This window comes from Oncorhynchus clarkii, chromosome 23 (assembly GCF_045791955.1).
Source record: "Oncorhynchus clarkii lewisi isolate Uvic-CL-2024 chromosome 23, UVic_Ocla_1.0, whole genome shotgun sequence".
Taxonomy (NCBI): domain Eukaryota; kingdom Metazoa; phylum Chordata; class Actinopteri; order Salmoniformes; family Salmonidae; genus Oncorhynchus; species Oncorhynchus clarkii.
Genome location: NC_092169.1, coordinates 24,454,608 through 24,478,397, shown reverse-complemented (window position 1 = coordinate 24,478,397; position 23,790 = coordinate 24,454,608). Strand labels below are relative to the sequence as shown.

General features: G+C 43.4%; 1 protein-coding gene across 2 annotated transcripts in view; it reads right to left on the bottom strand.

Moving 5' to 3' along the window:
• LOC139381979 (transmembrane protein 150A-like) overlaps nt 1-23,790 on the bottom strand; it is an 86,774-nt gene that overhangs the window by 51,694 nt on the left and 11,290 nt on the right. For both annotated transcript variants that reach the window (XM_071125878.1, XM_071125877.1), the window contains exons 3-4: nt 6,858-6,905; nt 4,743-4,829 (exon numbers count right to left, since the gene is read on the bottom strand). In XM_071125878.1, the coding sequence (XP_070981979.1) occupies nt 4,743-4,829; nt 6,858-6,905 (135 nt within the window). The remainder of the gene's footprint in view (nt 1-4,742; nt 4,830-6,857; nt 6,906-23,790) is intronic.

The following is a 23,790-nucleotide window of genomic DNA, read 5'->3' as shown; positions in this document are numbered from 1 at the left end:
GTTTCAGCGCAAACAGCAGAATTCAACGTACATATTATCATTCACTGTTAGCTCTGATCAATACCATCAGAGCTAACAGTTAAAAGAACATAGATTAGGTTACTTACATTGACAGCACTTTCTCTGGGACATAATATATCCTAGCTGTGTCTGAGTCCTGGCTTAGAAAGACCATCAAAAACCCTAAAATTTCCATCCTTAACTATAACATTTTCATATAAGATAGAGCTGCCAAGGTGTTGCAATCTACTGCAGAGATAGCCTGCAGAGTTCTGTCTTACTATCCAGGTCTGTGTCCAAACAATTTGAGCTCCTACTTCTAAAAATCCACCTTTCCAGAAACAAGTCACTCACAGTTGCCGCTTGCTATAGACCACCTTCTGCCCCCAGCTGTGCCCTGGACACCATATGTGAATTTATTGCCCCCCATCTTTCCTCAGAGCTCACGCTGTTAGGTGATCTAAACTGGGACATGCTTAACACCCCGGCCATCCTACAATCTAAACTTGATGCCCTCAATCTCACACAAATTATCAATGAACCTACCAGGTACAACCCCAAATCTGTAAACACAGGCACCCTCATAGATATCATCCTAACCAACCTGCCCTCCAAATACACCTCTGCTGTCTTCAACCAGGATCTCAGCGATCACTGCCTCATTGCCTGCATCCGTAACGGGTCTGCGGTCAAACGACCACCCCTCATCACTGTCAAACGCTCCCTAAAACACTTCAGCGAGTAGGCCTTTCTAATCGACCTGGTCCGGGTATCCTGGAAGGAAATTGACCTCATTCCATCAGTAGAGGATGCCTGGTTATTCTTGAAAAGTGCCTTCCTCACCATCTTAAATAAGCATGCCCCATTCAAAAAAATGTAGAACCAGGAACAGATATAACCCCTGGTTCACTCCAGACCTGACTGCCCTTGACCAGCACAAAAACATCCTGTGGCATACTGCATTAGCATCGAAAAGCCCACGTGATATGCAACTTTTCAGGGAAGTTAGGAACCAATATATACAGGTAGTTAGGAAAGCAAAGGCTAGCTTTTTCAAATAGAAATTTGCATCCTGTAGCACAAACTCCAAAAATTTCTGGGACACTGTAAAGTCCATGGAGAATAAGAGCACCTCCTCCCAGCTGCCCTATGCTCTGAGGCTAGGAAACACTGTCACCACCGATAAATCTGCAATAATTGAGAATTTCAACAAGCATTTTTCTACGGCTGGCCATGCTTTCCACCTGGTTACCCCTACCCCGGTCAACAGCCCTGCACCCCCCACAGCAACTTGGGCATCCCCCACTTCTAATTCAGATAGCTTATATTCTGAAAGAGCTGCAAAATCTGGACCCCTACAAATCAGCTGGGCTAGACAATCTGGACCCTCTCTTTCTAAAATCAAGTCAACAAACAGATTACCGACCATTTCGAATCTCACCATACCTTCTCTGCTATGCAATCTGGTTTCAGAGCTGGTCATGGGTGCACCTCAGCCACGCTCAAGGTCCTAAACGATATCTTAACCGCCATCGATAAGAAACATTACTGTGCAGCCGTATTCATTGATCTGGCCAAGGCTTTTGACTCTGTCAATCACTACATCCTCATCGGCAGACTCGACAGCCTTGGTTTCTCAAATGATTGCCTCGCCTGGTTCACCAACTACTTCTCTGATATTCAGTGTGTCAAATCGGAGGGTCTGCTGTCCGCACCTCTGGCAGTCTCTATGGGGGTGCCACAGGGTTCAATTCTTGGACCGACTCTCTTCTCTGTATACATCAATGAGGTCGCTCTTGCTGCTGGTGAGTCTCTGATCCACCTCTACGCAGACGACACCATTCTGTATACTTCTGGCCCTTCTTTGGACACTGTTAACAACCCTCCAGGCAAGCTTCAATGCCATACAACTCTCCTTCCGTGGCCTCCAATTGCTCTTAAATACAAGTAAAACTAAATGCATGCTCTTCAACCGATCGCTACCTGCACCTACCCGCCTGTCCAACATCACTACTCTGGACGGCTCTGACTTAGAATACGTGGACAACTACAAATACTTAGGTGTCTGGTTAGACTGTAAACTCTCCTTCCAGACCCATATCAAACATCTCCAATCCAAAGTTAAATTTAGAATTGGCTTCCTATTTCGCAACAAAGCATCCTTCACTCATGCTGCCAATCATACCCTTGTAAAACTGACCATCCTACCAATCCTCGACTTTGGCGATGTCATTTACAAAATAGCCTCCAATACCCTACTCAACAAATTGGATGCAGTCTATCACAGTGCAATCCGTTTTGTCACCAAAGCCCTATATACTACCCACCATTGCGACCTGTACGCTCTCGTTGGCTGGCCCTCGCTTCATACTCATCGCCAAACCCACTGGCTCCATGTCATCTACAAGACCCTGCTAGGTAAAGTCCCCCCTTATCTCAGCTCGCTGGTCACCATAGCATCTCCCACCTGTAGCACACGCTCCAGCAGGTATATCTCTCTAGTCAACCCCAAAACCAATTCCTTCTTTGGCCGCCTCTCCTTCCAGTTCTCTGCTGCCAATGACTGGAACGAACTACAAAAATATCTGAAACTGGAAACACATCTCCCTCACTAGCTTTAAGCACCAACTGTCAGAGCAGCTCACAGATTACTGCACCTGTACATAGCCCACCTATAATTTAGCCCAAACAACTACCTCTTTCCCTACTGCATTTTTTTTATTTAGCTCCTTTGCACCCCATTATTTTTATTTCTACTTTGCACATTCTTCCATTGCAAAACTACCATTCCAGTGTTTTACTTGCTATATTGTATTTACTTCTCACCTCATTTGCTCACATCGTATATAGACTTGTTTATACTGTATTATTGACTGTATGTTTGTTTTACTCCATGTGTAACTCTGTGTCGTTGTATCTGTCAAACTGCTTTGCTTTATCTTGGCCAGGTCGCAATTGTAAATGAGAACTTGTTCTCAACTTGCCTACCCGGTTAAATAAAGGTGAAATAAATAAATAAATAAAATGATCCACCAAAATTGTTGCAACCCCTATTACTAGCCTGTTCAACCTCTTTCGTATCGTCTGAGATCCCCAAAGATTGGATAGCTGCCGCGGTCATCCCTCTCTTCAAGATTGAAGACCCAAACTGCTACATACCTATATCTATCCTACCCTGCCTTTCTAAGGTCTTCGAAAGCCAAATTAACAAACAGATTACCAACCATTTCGAATCCCACCGTACCTTCGCCGCTATGCAATCTGGTTTCCGAGCTGGTCATGAGTGCACCTCAGCCACGCTCAAGGTCCTAAACGATGTCATAACCACCATCGAAGAGACAATACTGTGCAGCTGCACATCTATCACTCCAGTGTTTAATTGCTATATTGTAACTATTTTGCCACTATGGCCTATTTATTGCCTTACCTCCGTTATCCTACCTCATTTGCACACACTGTATAGACTTTTTCTATTGTATTATTGACTGTATGTTTGTTTATTCCATGTGTAACTGTTGTTGGTGTTGCACTGCTTTGCTTTACCTTGGCCAGGTCGCAGTTGTAAATGAGAACTTGTCAACTAGCCTACTTGGTTAAAAAATATATATATTATTTCACCTTTAAATACAATTTCCATGTCCTCTGTTGCTTATTATGACAGGACTGGAGATGGAGGACTGGAGACTAGTCAGTCTCTTAAGCAGTTTGCTATGTTGATGGAGATAATCCGGGATCCTCCGCGGTTAGAGTGAATGCCTTCTCTTTTAAAGAGTGTTGGTTGCTCCCACAGCGAGTTAAAATTGTCACAAAAAGAGAAATTCCTGTCTTTGCAAAGTTTCTTCAGAAACTTGTTTAGGGCAGTGAGGCAGCTGTAACTTCTATAGCATGGCAGGAGGCCAGAGATGATTATTCTCTTTCCTGTGGCAACAAGGGTGTTCAAGAGAATGATGTAGTAGAGATAGAAGGGGAGTATTTTCCTGTGTGCATAGTCAGTCTGTCTGAATGGAGACAAATAGAGCTTAGAGTTTGTGTGCTGTGACCATCCCAAACGGCAACCTATTTACCATTTAGTGCACTACATTTGACCAAAGGTGGTGCATTATTTGGGGGCCCCCGAGTGGCGCAGAGGTCTGAGGCAATGCATCTCAGTTCTAGAGGCTTCACTACAGACCCTGGTTCGATCCCGGGCTCACAACCAGCCGTGATCGGGAGTCGGCGCACAATTGTCCAGGTTAGGGACTTGCCTAGTTAAATAAAGATTAAAATAAAATAAATATATAGGGAACAGGGTGCCATTTGATATGAGCACTTGTTTTACTTTTTCTAAATTCACTGAGCGATTTATTTTGTATTTTTTTTATTTAACTAGGCAAGTCAGTTAAGAACAAATTCTTATTTACAATGACCTGCCACAAAACCCACATCATGACAAGAGAGACAACACTACATAAAGAGAGACCTAAGACAACAACATAGAATGGCAGCAACACAACATGACAACAACATCGTATCAACACAACATGGTAGCAGCACAGCATGGCGGCAGCACAGCATGGAGGCAGCACAGCATGGAGGCAGCACAGCATGGAGGCAGCACAGCATGGAGGCAGCACAACATGGAGAAAGCACAACATGGAGAAAGCACAACATGGAGAAAGCACAACATGGAGAAAGCACAGCATGGAGGCAGCACAACATGGCAGCACAACATGGCGAGTGAGTAAGTGAGTGATTAGACTAACCTGATGAGAGGAACATTGTCCAGAGTACAGCACAAAGTTGGTCCACTCTGTAGATAAAGCTCCTCCTCACATGACTGGTTATACAGCCTAGACAAATAAAATGCACACACACACACACAGGAGGGGGAATGTTTTGATGAGTACATTGTTTTAAAAATCATGTCAGGCCTTGTAATTGTAACACTGTGGAACAGTCTAGTGTGTAATAGCAGACTGTTTCTCTACTGCAATAGTCCTGTTATGGAAATACTAGTCTGGAAGTGACGTTACATGGAAGACAGTTTTGACAACCCCACACACACCCAGTATGGTGGAAGACTTTGGGAGTGAGTCAAAGACAGTTAAACATCATCACTAAGGACAGTCTGTCACGGTGCACACACATTGTCACACACACACACACACATTACACACGTGTGGTTTTCACATCACCCAGAAATACTCTGGTGAACCACAGCTACTCCCACGCCATATAAACCCACACACACAGAGGAATGCACCTCCCTCTGTGTGGTACAGTTTGAATTCTCACAAGACCAGCAACATTATACTGGTGTGTTTGACCTGAGGTAAATATTAGCATCAATGTTGTATATTATTGGTTCTACCACCACAGAGTGAGACAATACAATGGTACTTGGAGTGTTATTCCACCTGCTCTCAATAAAGTTGTCATTCATGTTTTTCTAGCATTCCCTTTAGACATACTGTATGCTGTAGGTCAGTGTCTGCACCTACTAGCCCCAGAAACAGGTGTGGTGTCACATTATAGGGACAATGGCCGTGAGTGCTATAGAGTTTCTATTTGTAGCCTAAACAGGGTTTGCCCTGGATCAAAAAGGGGCTTAGGTGGTGTAGGGGCAGGGGGCGTATTATAAAAAACATATCCTGTAGCTCCATGATCTTTTCTGCATACTTTATATCTGGTTTTAATCGTTTGAGTTTACACTGAAAGTGTTTTTTCATCCCAAAAATGTGTTTCTAAAATTAAATAAAATTATCTATATCTGTTTTTTTTACATAGGCAGCCCGGGGGAAAAAATGCTTAGGCGGCCCATTCAAGGATTTCAATTTTAAGGGGAAAGGGGGATACCTAGTCAGTTGTACGACTGAATGCGTTCAACTGAAATGTGTGTTCTGCATTTAACCCCACCCCTCTGTGTCAGAGAGGTGCGTGCGGAGGGCTGCATTAATCCGCAGCCACGTCTCTGGCGCCCAGGGAACAGTGGGTTAACTGTTGCTAAAATGCTGTCAGTTCCAGTTTAATAACTGGTTATAACTTTAGCTGGTTAACATAGCCAATCAGAGCTACAGTAGGCCTTTATGCAAACAAGCCATTTGCCACAAGGGCTTGTCATCATTCACTTTGAACTTGACTGTGTGTTTACAGGCATTTGCAACAGCGCATATTTAGAACATTAGAAATGGATTACTGCAAATATGTAAATACCACAGGAGTCCTCTTACATTTGGGAACTTTTACTATGACTTTTTTTTTTTTGCCTATGTTTACTGACACCGGTCACATTCAGCGGGTGTTATGAGTTCTTAAATTGACCAGTTATTCTGAGCTCTGGCACACCAAATGACATCTTTAGCTGTGTAGCTAAGTCAGCCACTCACCCGATGACATGACATCCTCCTAGCTAGCTATATAGCTAACGTTAGGCTCTGTGTTTTTAGCTTGCTATATAAATAGATATGCTAGCCGATTAGCCACGTTATGACTGACTTGTGATCATTGCCCCTGGTAGTTTGATTGTATTTACATTCCCAGCCTTAGTTACATTCATCAGTTTTTGTCCAAAATATTGAGTCATTGAAACTGATTTACAACCTGATAGCAATCTTTTTTGGACTACCAAGAAATGTATTGGTGAATTATATTAATCATGCATTGAACTGCATCCGTCAATTCTTCCAACAATTCCTTACTGTAGGTCATGGAATGTTGAGTCAAATATAACCCATTTTTAAAACCTCTTATAATGTTGGTTTTATAACATCATTATATTTTTGACTGATATGATTGTCTGTTTGTTTCATATCTGCAAAGTAGTTCAAAGGCTGTCAGTTACACTTTAACACGAATAGGGTATGATTTAGCTTACGTACCAGTTATCCACAGGGCAGACATGCTGGTTGTACAAGGCCATTGCGTACCTGGGACGAAGAAAAGCGTTAGCCTATACATCAGATAGACAACATGGATCAGGTGAAGAGCACATGGTTAGGGTTAAACACATCAGGCAGGATGCAACACACCTGACTCAACTCATCAACTAACCATGGTCTTAAATCTGGACCACACAACTGGAACATTTGATTACTTGAAGCATTGCACTTATTAATACCCACTCATTCATATTCAAATATGCAATGTGATTTTGTAGGGGTGTAATCACACATGTAGGTATGGGTACCTCGGTTCGGTCCACACTGTGAACCTAAATGAATACATAAAAAATACAAAATAAAAACACTAGGCCTTTAGGCTATGCCTATGCTGCATTGTAGGCCTATACCTCTTGAGTAAATCTGAGCTGAAAACAACTTTTCAGGCTATTCCGTTAAAACAATTAGAGTCTATGTGCACGTTGCAATCAAAATTAAAATCGTAATTGGCGCAATTCAAACTGTCCTTTTGTGAGGCGCAGCCGGGAACTAGTTATGCAAGCAGTGGGGTCGATCAACCAGAATTTGAGGATCTTTCATCATTGTTTAAAATATCCAGTTTGGGAATGTTTTGGCTTCCCAGTCGAATACAACAGCGACGGACAGAGAGTTGTGGATAAAACGTTAACAGTATGTCGCCACACTCAAGGAGAAAAGCCTATGCAATTGCCAACGCCTCAAATATGTTGACAAATGTACGTGGACATCACCCCAGTATACGGGAGCAAGCGGAAACGCAAAGAAACAACAAAACAGCATCAGTAAGAGTCCCACACGAGTGATGACTGCTTACCTCAAACAGTTGGAAAATCACTTTGGGACCTAATTCCCAATCCATTTGACTGTATTCCTGGATTGACATGCCGGTAAATGAAATTAAACAGCTGTTAGAGCTGTCATGTGACCGAATGTATTCACGGTTCACTACGGTGGAGTTTTGATTCCTGACTCAAAGGGAATATCCTGCTGTCTCCCTCTGAGCATTAATGCCGCGTTCAAAACAACTACCAACACAGAACTGGGAAATCTACGACTTCCGACTTTGTGCGTTCAAGACAACTGGGAAATCAGAAAAAAAATTAGCTCCGACTGGGATTAAAAACAAATCTATAGCAGGACGGCGGGCAGGCCTCTCCACTCTAGTTATGAATGTGTCTCCCTCTGCCATACAGATGCATTGTATGATACAATGAGAGCAACTAGCAGCAAAAGAGCTGAGCGCAGAACTGCAGCAGGTAACAAACACCATTGTACACATCGACAGTGATTTCGCGCAAAATGGTATGCAACAAAAGTTCCACATTTACAATTTCTGTCAAGCCGTCTACGCATACAGTTCGATAAATCCAACGTATGCACCACACCAAGCGCACTGCAACTGGCTCTGAAACGCAATGCTGCAAGGCAACACAGTGTTTCATTGGAAATGAATGTAATTATGGTATACCAAAATGCAATCACGCTATCGGTGTGTTCGAAGCGTAAACTACATCAACTGCGCAAAACTAAGTGGAGATATTGGATCAGCGCAAGACAGTGTTCTATTTCATACCGAGGCTTGGTGGTTTCGAGGGGGGAGTGTTGGAAAGCTTTTTCCGCATTGAAAGCAAAACTGTTGTCATTTACAACGGATGTAAAAATACTTGGTTGACTTTTTTTGTAATGAAAAGAAAATGTGTCTCCTTGCCTATGTAACAGACATATTTGGGAAACTAAACACAAGCATGCAGGGGAAATACAAAAACATTCTATAGATGAGTGACCAAAACAGTGGATTCAGAGAAGTCATTCTTATTGGAGTCTTTCAAAAGGAAACCATGCCCCCTTCCCTCAGCTGTGAATGTTGCTAACAGAAAACAGCATCAGTAAGAGTCCCACACGAGTGATGACTGCTTACCTCAAACAGTTGGAAAATCACTTTGGGACCTACTTCCCAATCCATTTGACTGTGTTCCTGGATTGACATGCCGGTAAGTGAAATTAAACAGCTGTTCGAGCTGTCATGTGACCGAATGTATTCACGGTTCACTACGGTGAAGTTTTGATTCCTGACTCAAAGGGAATATCCTGCTGTCTCCCTCTGAGCATTAATGCCGCGTTCAAAACAACTTCCAACACAGAACTGGGAAATCTACGACTTCCGACTTTGTGCGTTCAAGACAACTGGGAAATCAGAAAAAAATTAGCTCCGACTGGGATTAAAAACAAATATCGATTCAGGTTGGATGTGACAGCAGAGATGAGGTGCGCACTGTCGACCACGCCCCTGACTTTGAGAAGTTCCAATCAGATTTAATTAACTACATTTTTTTAGAGAGAGAACTTGTAAATCGGTCCAATTCGACCAGAACACAGCAGGAGGGTTAACACAGGGAACAAAATTGTATTTGCCTACATGAGATGAATTTTCCTACATCTTTATGTGCACAAATATCATATCAATGCCAAGCATCGGTTGGAGTGATGTAAAGCTCACCGCCATTGAAGCAGTGGAAACGCATTCTCTGGAGTGATGAATCACGCTTCACCACCTGGCAGGTCGACGGATGAATCTGTGTTTCACAGGTGACAGGAAAACGCTACCTGCCCCAATGCATAGTGCCAACTGTAAAGTTAGGTGGAGGAGGAATAATGGTCTGGGGCTGTTTTTCATGGTTCGGCCTAGGCCCCATAGTTCCAGTGAAGGGAAATCTTAACGCTACAGAATACATTCTAGACAATTCTGTGCTTCCAACTTTGTGGCAACAGTTTGGGGAAGGCCCTTTCCTGTTTCAGTATGACAATGCCCCTACGCACAAAGCGAAGTTCATAAAATAAATGTTTTGTCGAGATCGGTGTGGAAGAACTTGACTGGCCTGCACAGAGCTCTGACAACCTCATCGAAAACCTTGGGGATGAATTGGAACGCCGACTGCGAGCCAGACCTAATCGGCCAACATCAGTGCCTGACCTCACTAATGCTCGTGGCTGAATGGATGCCAGTCCCGATAGCAATGTTCCATCATCTACTGCAGGTATTCCCAAACTTGGGTACTTGCAATTCGGTCGGTGGTACGCCAAATAAAAATGTAATTCACATTTTAAAATATATATATTATTATTATTATTATTATTATTCTTCACATTTTCAAACAGTCCATTTCTATTTTCCAACAGGGCTATACATTTTCGTGATGTTTTCTTCTCGCCTGAGTAGTCTCGTTTCACTGCCAAAAATAAAATTAAACCATCTAGTGTTCAGCGAAATAACAACACAATGTCAAATACAGGTAGCCCAGTCAAATAATTAACATCCAATCAAATTAACCGTTAATCTCTCGCGGGAATTCCACAAACTGTCAGTATGTAGCCAAATGTAGCTGCTGCTCATTCCAATTGCCCGAAAATAGATAAATGGTTTAAAAAATTAAGACCCGCATCCATAGAGACACCAGCTCTACTGTAGTACTGCTACTACCAGCAGTACTACACCTGCACCTGTCGACGACACAAGTTGTTCTGCTTCCACGAGCACATCCAATGCTAGCATCAGTAATTCGACATTTGTTGTTAGCCCAGCTAGCATCAGTAATTCTACATTTGTTGTTAGCCCAGCTAGCATGGACACTGACAGTTGTGAATCTGATGCAGCCGAAGAGCTACTGCCCCCTTACCTGGGAAAGCACTGAACAACAGACAAGGACGTTGGACCATCAAAGAGGCGCAAATATGATAACTACATTGATTTGGGGTTCACTTACAGTGCCTTGCGAAAGTATTCGGCCCCCTTGAACTTTGCGACCTTTTGCCACATTTCAGGCTTCAAACATAAAGATATAAAACTGTATTTTTTTGTGAAGAATCAACAGCAAGTGGGACACAATCATGAAGTGGAACGACATTTATTGGATATTTCAAACTTTTTTAACAAATCAAAAACTGAAAAATTAGGCGTGCAAAATTATTCAGCCCCTTTACTTTCAGTGCAGCAAGTTGTTGCCAATGTCCAGTCTCTTGACAACAAGGTTGATGAAATCCGAGCAAGGGTAGCATTCCAGAGGGACATCAGAGACTGTAACGTTCTTTGCTTCACGGAAACGTGGCTCACTGGAGAGACGCTATCCGAGGCGGTGCAGCCAACGGGTTTCTCCACGCATCGCGCAGACAGAAACAAACATCTTTCTGGTAAGAAGAGGGGCGGGGGCGTATGCCTTTTGGCTAACGTGACATGGTGTGATGAAAGAAACATACAGGAACTCAAATCCTTCTGTTCACCTGATTTAGAATTCCTCACAATCAAATGTAGACCGCATTATCTACCAAGAGAATTCTCTTCGATTATAATCACAGCCGTATATATCCCCCCCCAAGCAGACACATCGATGGCTCTGAATGAACTTTATTTGACTCTTTGCAAACTGGAAACCATTTATCTGGAGGCTGCATTCATTGTAGCTGGGGATTTTAACAAAGCTAATCTGAAAACAAGACTCCCTAAATTTTATCAGCATATCGATTGCGCAACCAGGGGTGGAAAGACCTTGGATCATTGTTACTCTAACTTCCGCAACGCATATAAGGCCCTGCCCCGCCCCCCTTTCGGAAAAGCTGACCACGACTCCATTTTGTTGATCCCTGCCTACAGACAGAAACTAAAACAAGAGGCTCCCACGCTGAGGTCTGTCCAACGCTGGTCCGACCAAGCTGACTCCACACTCCAAGACTGCTTCCATCACGTGGACTGGGACATGTTTCGTATTGCGTCAGACAACAACATTGACGAATACGCTGATTCGGTGTGCGAGTTCATTAGAACGTGCGTTGAAGATGTCGTTCCCATAGCAACGATTAAAACATTCCCTAACCAGAAACCGTGGATTGATGGCAGCATTCGCGTGAAACTGAAAGCGCGAACCACTGCTTTTAATCAGGGCAAGGTGTCTGGTAACATGACCGAATACAAACAGTGCAGCTATTCCCTCCGCAAGACTATCAAACAAGCTAAGCGTCAGTACAGAGACAAAGTAGAATCTCAATTCAACGGCTCAGACACAAGAGGCATGTGGCAGGGTCTACAGTCAATCACGGACTACAGGAAGAAATCCAGCCCAGTCATGGACCAGGATGTCCTGCTCCCAGGCAGACTAAATAACTTTTTTGCCCGCTTTGAGGACAATACAGTGCCACTGACACGGCCTGCAACGAAAACATGCGGTCTCTCCTTCACTGCAGCCGAGGTGAGTAAGACATTTAAACGTGTTAACCCTCGCAAGGCTGCAGGCCCAGACGGCATCCCCAGCCGCGCCCTCAGAGCATGCGCAGATCAGCTGGCCGGTGTGTTTACGGACATATTCAATCAATCCCTATACCAGTCTGCTGTTCCCACATGCTTCAAGAGGGACACCATTGTTCCTGTTCCCAAGAAAGCTAAGGCAACTGAGCTAAACGACTACCGCCCCGTAGCACTCACTTCCGTCATCATGAAGTGCTTTGAGAGACTAGTCAAGGACCATATCACCTCCACCCTACCTGACACCCTAGACCCACTCCAATTTGCTTACCGCCCAAATAGGTCCACAGACGATGCAATCTCAACCACACTGCACACTGCCCTAACCCATCTGGACAAGAGGAATACCTATGTGAGAATGCTGTTAATCGACTACAGCTCGGCATTCAACACCATAGTACCCTCCAAGCTCGTCATCAAGCTCGAGACCCTGGGTCTCGACCCCGCCCTGTGCAACTGGGTACTGGACTTCCTGACGGGCCGCCCCCAGGTGGTGAGGGTAGGCAACAACATCTCCCCCCCGCTGATCCTCAACACTGGGGCACCACAAGGGTGCGTTCTGAGCCCTCTCCTGTACTCCCTGTTCACCCACGACTGCGTGGTCACGCACGTCTCCAACTCAATCATCAAGTTTGCGGACGACACAACAGTGGTAGGCTTGATTACCAACGACGACGAGACGGCCTACAGGGAGGAGGTGAGGGCCCTCGGAGTGTGGTGTCAGGAAAATAACCTCAAACTCAACATCAACAAAACAAAGGAGATGATCGTGGACTTCAGGAAACAGCAGAGGGAGCACCCTCCTATCCACATCGACGGGACAGTAGTGGAGAGGGTAGAAAGTTTTAAGTTCCTCGGCGTACACATCACAGACAAACTGAATTGGTCCACTCACACAGACAGCATTGTGAAGAAGGCGCAGCAGCGCCTCTTCAACCTCAGGAGGCTGAAGAAATTTGGCTTGTCACCAAAAGCACTCACAAACTTCTACAGATGCACAATTGAGAGCATCCTGTCGGGCTGTATCACCGCCTGGTACGGCAACTGCTCCGCCCTCAACCGTAAGGCTCTCCAGAGGGTAGTGAGGTCTGCACAACGCATCACCGGGGGCAAACTACCTGCCCTCCAGGACACCTACACCACCCGATGTCACAGGAAGGCCATAAAGATTATCAAGGACATCAACCACCCGAGCCACTGCCTGTTCACCCCGCTATCATCCAGAAGGCGAGGTCAGTACAGGTGCATCAAAGCTGGGACCGAGAGACTGAAAAACAGCTTCTATCTCAAGGCCATCAGACTGTTAAACAGCCACCACTAACATTGAGTGGCTGCTGCCAACACACTGACACTGACTCAACTCCAGCCACTTTAATAATGGGAATTGATGGGAAATGATGTAAATATATCACTAGCCACTTTAAACAATGCTACCTTATATAATGTTACTTACCCTACATTATTCATCTCATATGCATACGTATATACTGTACTCTATATCATCGACTGTATTCTTATGTAATACATGTATCACTAGCCACTAACTATGCCACTTTGTTTACATACTCATCTCATATGTATATACTGTACTCGATACCATCTACTGTATCTTGCCTATGCTGCTCTGTACCATCACTCATTCATATATCCTTATGTACATATTATTTATCCCCTTACACTGTGTACAAGACAGTAGTTTTGGAATTGTTAGTTAGATTACTTGTTATTACTGCATTGTCGGAACTAGAAGCACAAGCATTTCGCTACACTCACATTAACATCTGCTAACCATGTGTATGTGACAAATAAAATTTGATTTGATTTGAGCAAACTCTCTCCAGAAGTTCAGTGAGGATCTCTGAATGATCCAATGTTGACCTAAATGACTAATGATGATAAATAAAATCCACCTGTGTGTAATCAAGTCTCCGTATAAATGCACCTGCACTGTGATAGTCTCAGAGGTCCATTAAAAGCGCAGAGAGCATCATGAAGAACAAGGAACACACCAGGCAGGTCCGAGATACTGTTGTGAAGAAGTTTAAAGCCGGATTTGGATACAAAAAGATTTCCCAAGCTTTAAACATCCCAAGGAGCACTGTGCAAGCGATAATATTGAAATGGAAGGAGTATCAGACCACTGCAAATCTACCAAGACCTGGCCGTCCCTCTAAACTTTCAGCTCATACAAGGAGAAGACTGATCAGAGATGCAGCCAAGAGGCCCATGATCACTCTGGACGAACTGCAGAGATCTACAGCTGAGGTGGGAGACTCTGTCCATAGGACAACAATCAGTCGTATATTGCACAAATCTGGCCTTTATGGAAAAGTGGCAAGAAGAAAGCCATTTCTTAAAGATATCCATAAAAAGTGTCGTTTAAAGTTTGCCACAAGCCACCTGGGAGACACACCAAACATGTGGAAGAAGGTGCTCTGGTCAGATGAAACCAAAATTGAACTTTTTGGCAACAATGCAAAACGTTATGTTTGGCGTAAAAACAACACAGCTGAACACACCATCCCCACTGTCAAACATGGTGGTGGCAGCATCATGGTTTGGGCCTGCTTTTCTTCAGCAGGGACAGGGAAGATGGTTAAAATTGATGGGAAGATGGATGGAGCCAAATACAGGACCATTCTGGAAGAAAGCCTGATGGAGTCTGCAAAAGACCTGAGAATGGGACGGAGATTTGTCTTCCAACAAGACAATGATCCAAAACATAAAGCAAAATCTACAATGGAATGGTTCAAAAATAAACATATCCGGTTGTTAGAATGGCCAAGTCAAAGTCCAGACCTGAATCCAATCGAGAATCTGTGAAAAGAACTGAAAACTGCTGTTCACAAATGCTCTCCATCCAACCTCACTGAGCTCGAGCTGTTTTGCAAGGAGGAATGGGAAAAAAATGTCAGTCTCTCGATGTGCAAAACTGATAGAGACATACCCCAAGCGACTTACAGCTGTAATCGCAGCAAAAGGTGGCGCTACAAAGTATTAACTTAAGGGGGCTGAATAATTTTGCACGCCCAATTTTTCAGTTTTTGATTTGTTAAAAAAGTTTGAAATATCCAATAAATGTCGTTCCACTTCATGATTGTGTCCCACTTGTTGTTGATTCTTCACAAAAAAATACAGTTTTATATATTTATGTTTGAAGCCTGAAATGTGGCAAAAGGTCGCAAAGTTCAAGGGGGCCGAATACTTTCGCAAGGCACTGTATATTAGGAGTAATGCCTTTCCTCAGCTAGTGTGTTATATGTGCAAAAGTACTACCTCATAACTCGATGAAACCTTCACTCTTGCGCAGACATTTGGAAACAAAACATGCCAATGTGAAAAATAAGCCACAAGGTTTTTTTTAGCAAGAATTAAGATGACTTTCGAATAGTAAGTAATGTATTAAAGCAACAGATACCATCAATAAGAAGGGGCTAGAAGAGTCTTATATGGTGAGCTACAGAGTGGTTAGGACAGGCAAGCCCCATACTGTTGTGGAGGACTTAATTCTTCCTGCTGCTGTGGATATGGCTGGGACAATGCTGGGGGAAAAGGCCCCAAAAAAACTGTACAGACAATGACTTCATCAAACAACTGTTTCATGATGCATCAGTGACATTGCAGATGTTTTGAAAAAATTACTGCTTCGCATACAAGCCAGTGAATTATATGCGTTACAGCTGGATGAGTCAACAGATGTGGCGGCCAGGCCCAGCTCCTGGTATATGTCCGTTACGTTTATAGGGGGAGTCAATTAAAGAAGACATCCTCTTCTGCAAACCACTGGAAACCAGGACAACAGGAGAGGATATTTTTAAAGTACTGGACAGCTTTGTGACATCAAATGGACTTGTGGTCAAGATGTGTTGGTATCTGTGCTGATGGCGCAAAAGCCATGACAGGGAGACATAGTGGAGTGGCAACGCACATGTAAGCAGTTGCTCCCGATGCCATGGTCTTTACTGACCGTAATTTGCACTTGTCTGACCGCTTGCATGATTACGAGTTTCTCCCACGACTGGCCTATCTGGGTGATGTTTTTTCTCGCCTGAATGATCTGAATCTAGGATTACAGGGACTCTCCAACTATATTCAATGTGTGGGACAAAATTGAGGCTATGATCAAGAAGTTGGAGCTCTTCTCTGTCTGCATTAACAAGGACAACACACAGGTATTTTCATCATTGTATGTTTTTTTGTGTGCAAATGAACTCAAGCTTACAGACCGTGTCAAATGTGATATAACGAAGCACCTGAGTGAATTGGGGGATCAATTACGCAGTTACTTTCCCAAAACAGATGACACAAACAACTGGATTCGTTATCCCTTTCATGCCCTGCCTCCAGTCCACTTAGATATATCTGAACAAGAGAGCCTCATCGAAATTGCAACAAGCGGTTCTGTGAAAATATAATTTCATCAGAAGCCACTGCCAGATTTCTGGATTGGGCTGCACTCAGAGTATCCTGCCTTGGCAAATCACGCTGTTAAGACACTGATTCCCTTTGCAACCCCGTTCCTATGCGAGAGTGGATTCTTGGCCCTCACTTGCATGATAACTAAATACAGGCACAGACTGACTGTGTGTGGAAAAAGACACTCTCCAATACAACATTGCAGAGTTATGTGCATCCTTTCAAGCACACCCTTCTCATTAATCAAAAATGGTGAATAACTCACCACAGGTTAACAAATAAGGCTTTATATGTAAGATGGCTAAATAAAAGAGCAACATTATTGATTATTATTATTATTTGTGCCCTGGTCCTATAAGAGCAATTTGTCACTTCCCCCGATCCGGGTTGTGACAAAAACTCACATTAATTAAACATAAGAATGAGTGTATCGTATAATGTGTGTGTGTGGCAGGCTTACAATGATGGCAAAAAAAAATACATTTGAGAGTGTGCTGACCCTGGTGCTAGAGGGGGACGCAGCTGGAGGTTGAATGTTTGAAGGGGTACGGGACTATAAAAAGTTTGGGAGCTACTGATCTAGTGGAAAGCCATCCCAAAAGAGTGGAGGCTGTTATAGCAGCAAAGGGGGGACCAACATCATATTAATACCCATGATTTTGGAATGAGATGTTCGACGAGCAGGTGTCCACATGTAGTAAGTAGTCTTGTAGTTTAAAAGGGGCATATAAGCAGAAAATGAAAGCTCTTACAATATTCGATAATGACATTTCTCTAAAAACAGGCTATAGGCTACATGTGCACCACCAAGTCAGAACAGTAGGCTAAGCTCTGAGGGGGATGAGGGACCAAATTCTCAGTGAGGCCCATGGGCTACTAACAGCTTACTACACAACATACTGTACACTTAGTAATAATTTCTTAGCTACATGTACAATATATCCTAGAACTTGAAAAAAGGTCAAATAATGACATCATTGACCTTCAGGTCAGAATGTCATAGCTCTAAAAATTGGCCCGAGTTCCCGACTTGGAATTCCGAGTTGGATGACCGTTCAAAATATACTTTCACAGTCTGAGCTTGTTTTTTCCCCCGAGTTCCCAGTTGTCTTGAACGCAGAAGAAGTCATGCTGGATTGACACCATGGCCAATGTATTCAACCTCTTCTGTCCCTTGGTGTTGCGTGTTAATGTTCATCTTTTTAAGTTTGGAGTTTTTTTCATTCTTAAACCCAGACTTGGACCACACACCCTCTCCACCGAATAGCAGGCAGGGGAAGCAAAATAATGATTGCTTTGCAACGCTTGCAGTTAGCCACTCATTCCTTCCAAACCACTCATTTTTGAATTTGCGATTTGTTATGTAATGTTTATGTCCAATGGCCGATGAGCACCGATACATTTTAGCTATAATTTCTCTTCATAAATACAATTTTATTGATCACATACTAGAGGTCGACCGATTAATCGGAATGGCCGATTAATTAGGGCCGATTTCAAGTTTTCATAACAATCGGAAATCTGTATTTTTGGACACCGATTTGGCCCCAAAAATGTTTTCTTTATTTAATCTTTATTTAACTAGGCAAGTCCATTAAGGACACATTCTTATTTTCAATGACGGCCTAGGAACGGTGGGTTAACTGCCTCGTTCAGGGGCAGAACAACAGATTTTCACCTTGTCAGCTCGGGGGAATCAATCTTGCAACCTTACAGTTAACTAGTCCAACGCTCTAACCACCTGCCTCTCATTGCACTCCACGAGGAGTGCAGTAAGCCAAGGTAAGTTGCTAGCTAGCATTAAACTTATCTTATAAAAAACAAATCAATCAATCATAATCACTAGTTAACTACACATGGTTGATGATATTACTAGTTTATCTAGCGTGTCCTGCGTTGCATATAATCGATGCGGTGCGTATCGTTGCTCCAATGTGTACCTAACCATAAATATCAATGCCTTTTTTAAAATCAATACACAGAAGTATATATTTTTAAACCTGCATATTTAGCTAAAATAAATCCAGGTTAGCAGGCAATATTAACCAGGTGAAATTGTGTCACTTCTCTTGCGTTCATTGCACGCAGAGTCATGCAACAGTTTGGGCCGCCTAATTTGCCAGAATTTTACGTAATTATGACATAACATTGAAGGTTGTGCAATGTAACAGGAATATTTAGACATATGGATGCCACCCGTTAGATAAAATACGTAACGGTTCCGTATTTCACTGAAAGAATAAACGTTTTGTTTTTGAGATGATAGTTTCCGGATTCGGCCATATTAAATTACCTAAGGCTCGTATTTCTGTGTGGTATTATGTTATAACTAAGTCTATGATTTGATAGAGCAGTCTGAATGAGCGATGGTAGGCACCAGCAGGCTCATAAGCATTCATTCAAACAGCACTTTTGTGCGTTTGCCAGCAGCTGTTTATGACTTCAAGCCTATCAACTCCCGAGATTAGGCTCGTGTAAACGATGTGAAATGGCTGGCTAGTTAGCGGGGTGCGCGCTAATAGCGTTTCAAACGTCACTCGCTCTGAGACTTGGAGTGGTAGTTCCCCTTGCTCTGCAAGGGCCACAGCGTTTGTGGAGCGATGGGTAACGCTGCTTCGAGGGTGGCTGTTGTCGTTGGCTGTCGGTGGCTGTTGTCGTATACTGTTACACTGGCAATACTTTTTTATTTTTATTTTACCTTTATTTAACCAGGCAAGTCAGTTAAGAACAAATTCTTATTTTCAATGACGGCCTGGGAACAGTGGGTTAACTGCCTGTTCAGGGGCAGAACGACAGATTTGTACCTTGTCAGCTCGGGGGTTTGAACTCGCAACCTTCCGGTTACTAGTCTAACGCTCTAACCACTAGGCTACCCTGAAAGTGCCTATAAGAACATCCAATAGTCAAAGGTTAATGAAATACAAATCGTATAGAGAGAAATAGTCCTATAATAACTACAACTGTTATATAAATATTCATACACATATAAACAAAGACATTCCGTCGCAAGAACACATACACCCAGCCACAAGACTGACCCCCTCTATTGGTCGGATGCTCAGGATAAGGCTCTGCTGTGCACCAATGGGGCTTCTGCTCTGACTAGAGCAAGGCCCGCCTCCAACCCTCCGACCAGTCAAGAAGACCGAAACGACAAGACTCCACCTACTTTATTCTATGTATAAAAATGAATGTAACCGTTGTATAAGGCCTCTTTTTCACCTGACTCCTCCTAGTTATGTGAACTAGGTCCGTGCACGTAAAACTGCGGGACAAGATATCTTTGACTCATTAAAACTGTCTTTTGTTACAACTGAAATCCACTCTGTCCAGCGTCCGTGATTTGGTCTCAACTCTCCAGTATTTAAACACTAACAGAACTTGGTAGCGTAGGATGGTTATTCTTGAATTCGATATATGATAAGTTAGTGTGAGAGGACGAGACTGATCACGGCTAAAAAAATCAGACGGAAGAGTGACTTCCCCAGCCATTCATCTTGCCTCAGGAAATCTGATCGGAGCGCTCTATATAAGGTGAGCAGAGCCTGTTAAATCGAAATCTGCATATTTTATTATAGCCTAAACCAAATTTTGATCAGAAAGTACTGGGCGTGAGTATGAATCGGTGCCCAAATTTTTTTTACATAAGAACCATATTAAAGATATCTTGTTTTGTAGAAAAAAAAAGGAAAAAAAATACTCTTATTAATTGGCCTATACTCAGTTATTTTAATAGGAATGTGTGAATTGTGATTGACCAATGTGTTAAATTCCTCCAGGGACCCTATTTGTTCTGAAATCTGCATAGAAAACTGTCCTAATTATATATGTATTGGGTTGTGTATAGAGGTGACGTTAAATAGTGGCTGTGTTTTAACACGTAAAGGACACAATTATGGATGTTGGAAATTCAATGAGAATTTCATACGAATGAATGAATGATAGATGAACCGAATCTGCAAGTAAAAATGTCCTATTTTGATACGTTCTGTACTATCGAATAAGGTCTTGTGGAGGTGTGGTTATAGTTGAATGATAGATGAACCGAATCTGCAAGTAAAAATGTCCTATTTTCATACGTTCTGTACTATCGAATAAGGTCTTGTGGAGGTGTGGTTATAGTTGAATGATAGATGAACCGAATCTGCAAGTAAAATCTCCTGTTGATACATATAATATCGAATAGGTCTTGTGGAGGTGTGGTTGGATTGAATGAATCTGCATGAAAAATGCCCTATTAAAAAAGCTGTGTATTATTTAATAGGTTATGTAAGAGGTGTGGTCGAGTAGATACAGGATATGTAAGTTTGGCGTTCCACAAGACAGAGATCGGGAATGAGGTGGCTATTGCACACGTGCTGATAGACAAAGCTACCTTAGTATCAAATGGCCGTGCAACTTTGATTGACAGCAGCAGGGCTGGAATACTGATTTTCGCATTTTTCATTCCTGTTGATATTGTCTAAAGTTTAAAATTATTCTGACAATTGCTATAGGATCGCTGGAATTTACTGATATAAGTTCATAAAGGAACTTACTGAATTGTTTCTAGAAAGTATTTAAATAAGCCGCCGATCTTAGTACAGACTTTGTTTGACAGATGCTAAAAGCTACACACTGATTTTGGGGTTTTTCTATTCTATCCATATTTCCTAAAGATATATAATTATTCTGACAATTGCTATAGAATCGCTCAAATTTACTGATATAAGTTCATAAAGGAAGTTACTGAATTGTTTACAGAAAGTATTTAAATAATTCACTGAACAACTCTTAGTTGTCTAGAAATTCTATCTATATTTCCTACAGAGCTAGAATTACTCTGAAAATTGTTATAGAACCGCATATATTCACTGATATATTGTTCCAAAAGGAAATCGCCGAATCATTTCTAGAAAATACCTAAACGAATCGCTGAACAAATTCAAATAAAATACCGGAGAAACACACACGTGGCGGGCGTCACATACTGATAACCCCCTTTGTATGCGAGGGTGGGGGTGGAAGAGATAAGCCATAGCCAGTACAGCAGTACATCCCTGGTCTCGACCAGGGACGGGCTAAGCATACAACGATAGAAATAAACACCACATAGTAAGGATTGAATATACCTAAATAACGCATTATACACATTATCAGACGAACTAGATAAAATGTCTGCAGCCACCACGCCCAAACTAAAATTCAATTAATATTTAGATCAGAGTATGATTGATAGAGCGGGAGGTAAAGAACAGTATGGGAAAGTGGAGAAAGTGTGGAAAGGATTACGGATAAAATGGACACAAGCAGGTTATTTTAGCGGAGGACCCCTTACAGGGGGGAAACTCCAAGATATGCAGACAGAATTAGAGGACGCAGTAGAGCATGCAAAAGCGAGTGAGGCGGAGAGAAACAAGATACACAGGTTCAAAAAAGTAGGTACGAGAGAGAGAGAGAGAGCGGAGGTGGAGCTCAAGATAGGGACATGGGCCATACAGGAGAGTAGGAGGGTGCTACCCAAAAACACACCAGACATGATGTGCGTGGCTATTGTGGCGTCGGGGGATGTTAAAGCTCCGCCTGAGAACTTGCCCACGGCTCCCCCTGTGGCCGTTTCTCCCTCACTATATCCACAATTGACAATGGAGGCAGTTCAGCCCCCGCCATACTCAAAGGGACAAAATCACCGGAGCCCGTCACACAACCCATTCCTGCCCAGGGCACCTCCCACAATACAGGCTCCAGTTCTGAGAATAGACCAAGGGGAGTTAAAAGGGGAAATGACACTGGGGATAACGGCTGGCCATATGGTATGTGAACAGTTCGAAACTGGGATTCCAGGAGCAGGAGACCTCCCCCAGGAACGGAGGCCGCAATGCTCCTCTGTGAACTCTCTCACCTCTGAAACCAGAGGACACCTACAAACAAGATTAGATTCAAACCACTTCTATCAGACGGATAGGGAGGACTGTCATCAGAACATGGATATCGAAAACAAAGAAGAAATTGACATGGTGCTCACCCCAGCTCCGATGGGAGCTCCAAACGTGACTAAGATGCAGGAGCTGCTGAAATCATCAATAGCTTGAGCTAAGGAACTCAGGGAGCTAATAGCTAACCAAGATAACAACAGAGAGGGAGCCTACCGTGTGGAAGGCATAATGAGAGGAACAGTAACCGAAGTTACCGAATCAATGGGGTCCGAAACACTCCATCGGTCCTCCAGAATTGCTGATAGAAGAGAGCGAGAGCAGGAGATGGCAGGACAGTACCCCCTGCGACCGACACCAGGTGATGCACACACTGTGGAGTACCAGCCCTGGAAAATGACTGATTTAACAACACTGATGGGACAGATGCCTAGCCTACATGGAGGAGCTTCAGCGTGGCTACTTCAACTGCAGACACTTACGTCAGGCCTGCAACTCTGCCTAGGAGACATGAAAGCACTTCTAGCAAGAGCCACCGACCACGGAACCATGGAGGCCCTCATGACAGCAGCTGACCTTGGATGGCGGGCCCCAACACTGCCCATAGACCACTTCCGTACCAGATTATGGGAAGTTCTACGGAGAGCATACCCTACAGAAAGAAACCATGCCACCTTATCTTCCTTTACAATCAACCCAGGTGAGCAACCTGCAGCATACCTGGACAGGGCTAAGACCACATGGAGATCGGTCCACGAAGAACAATTCGATCACACTGATACCACACTCAGCATGTGGAAGGAAATGGTGGTCAACGGGTGTCCTGGAGATCTTAAAACCAAACTCAGAGGAACGGTAGGGTTGATTGCACTTCCTCTGACCCAATTCAATACGCATGTGCACCACCATGTGACCCAGCACAACAAGGAAAGAGGGGGTGCTGAGAGCCAGGTGCAGTCCCTCCAGGTACAACTCCTGAAACTCCAATTGAAGGAAGCACAACAAGGAGAAAAACCTAAGAAACAGATGGTGGCGGAAGAAATGAAGGAGCCAGGAACCAAAACAGACATCTCCCAAATAGTGGCCCAGACTGTCTCTCAGATGATCCAACAGCAGGCAGCCTCACTCACAGCCACTAGGGGGGCCCAACCACCCCAATACCCTCCCCCACAGCAGTATATCATGCAACAACAACAGCCACAATGGGCTCGACGGGGTCCCTACACTGGACAACACAGAGGGGGAAACTACCAGTGTTTTAACTGCGAAATTCCCG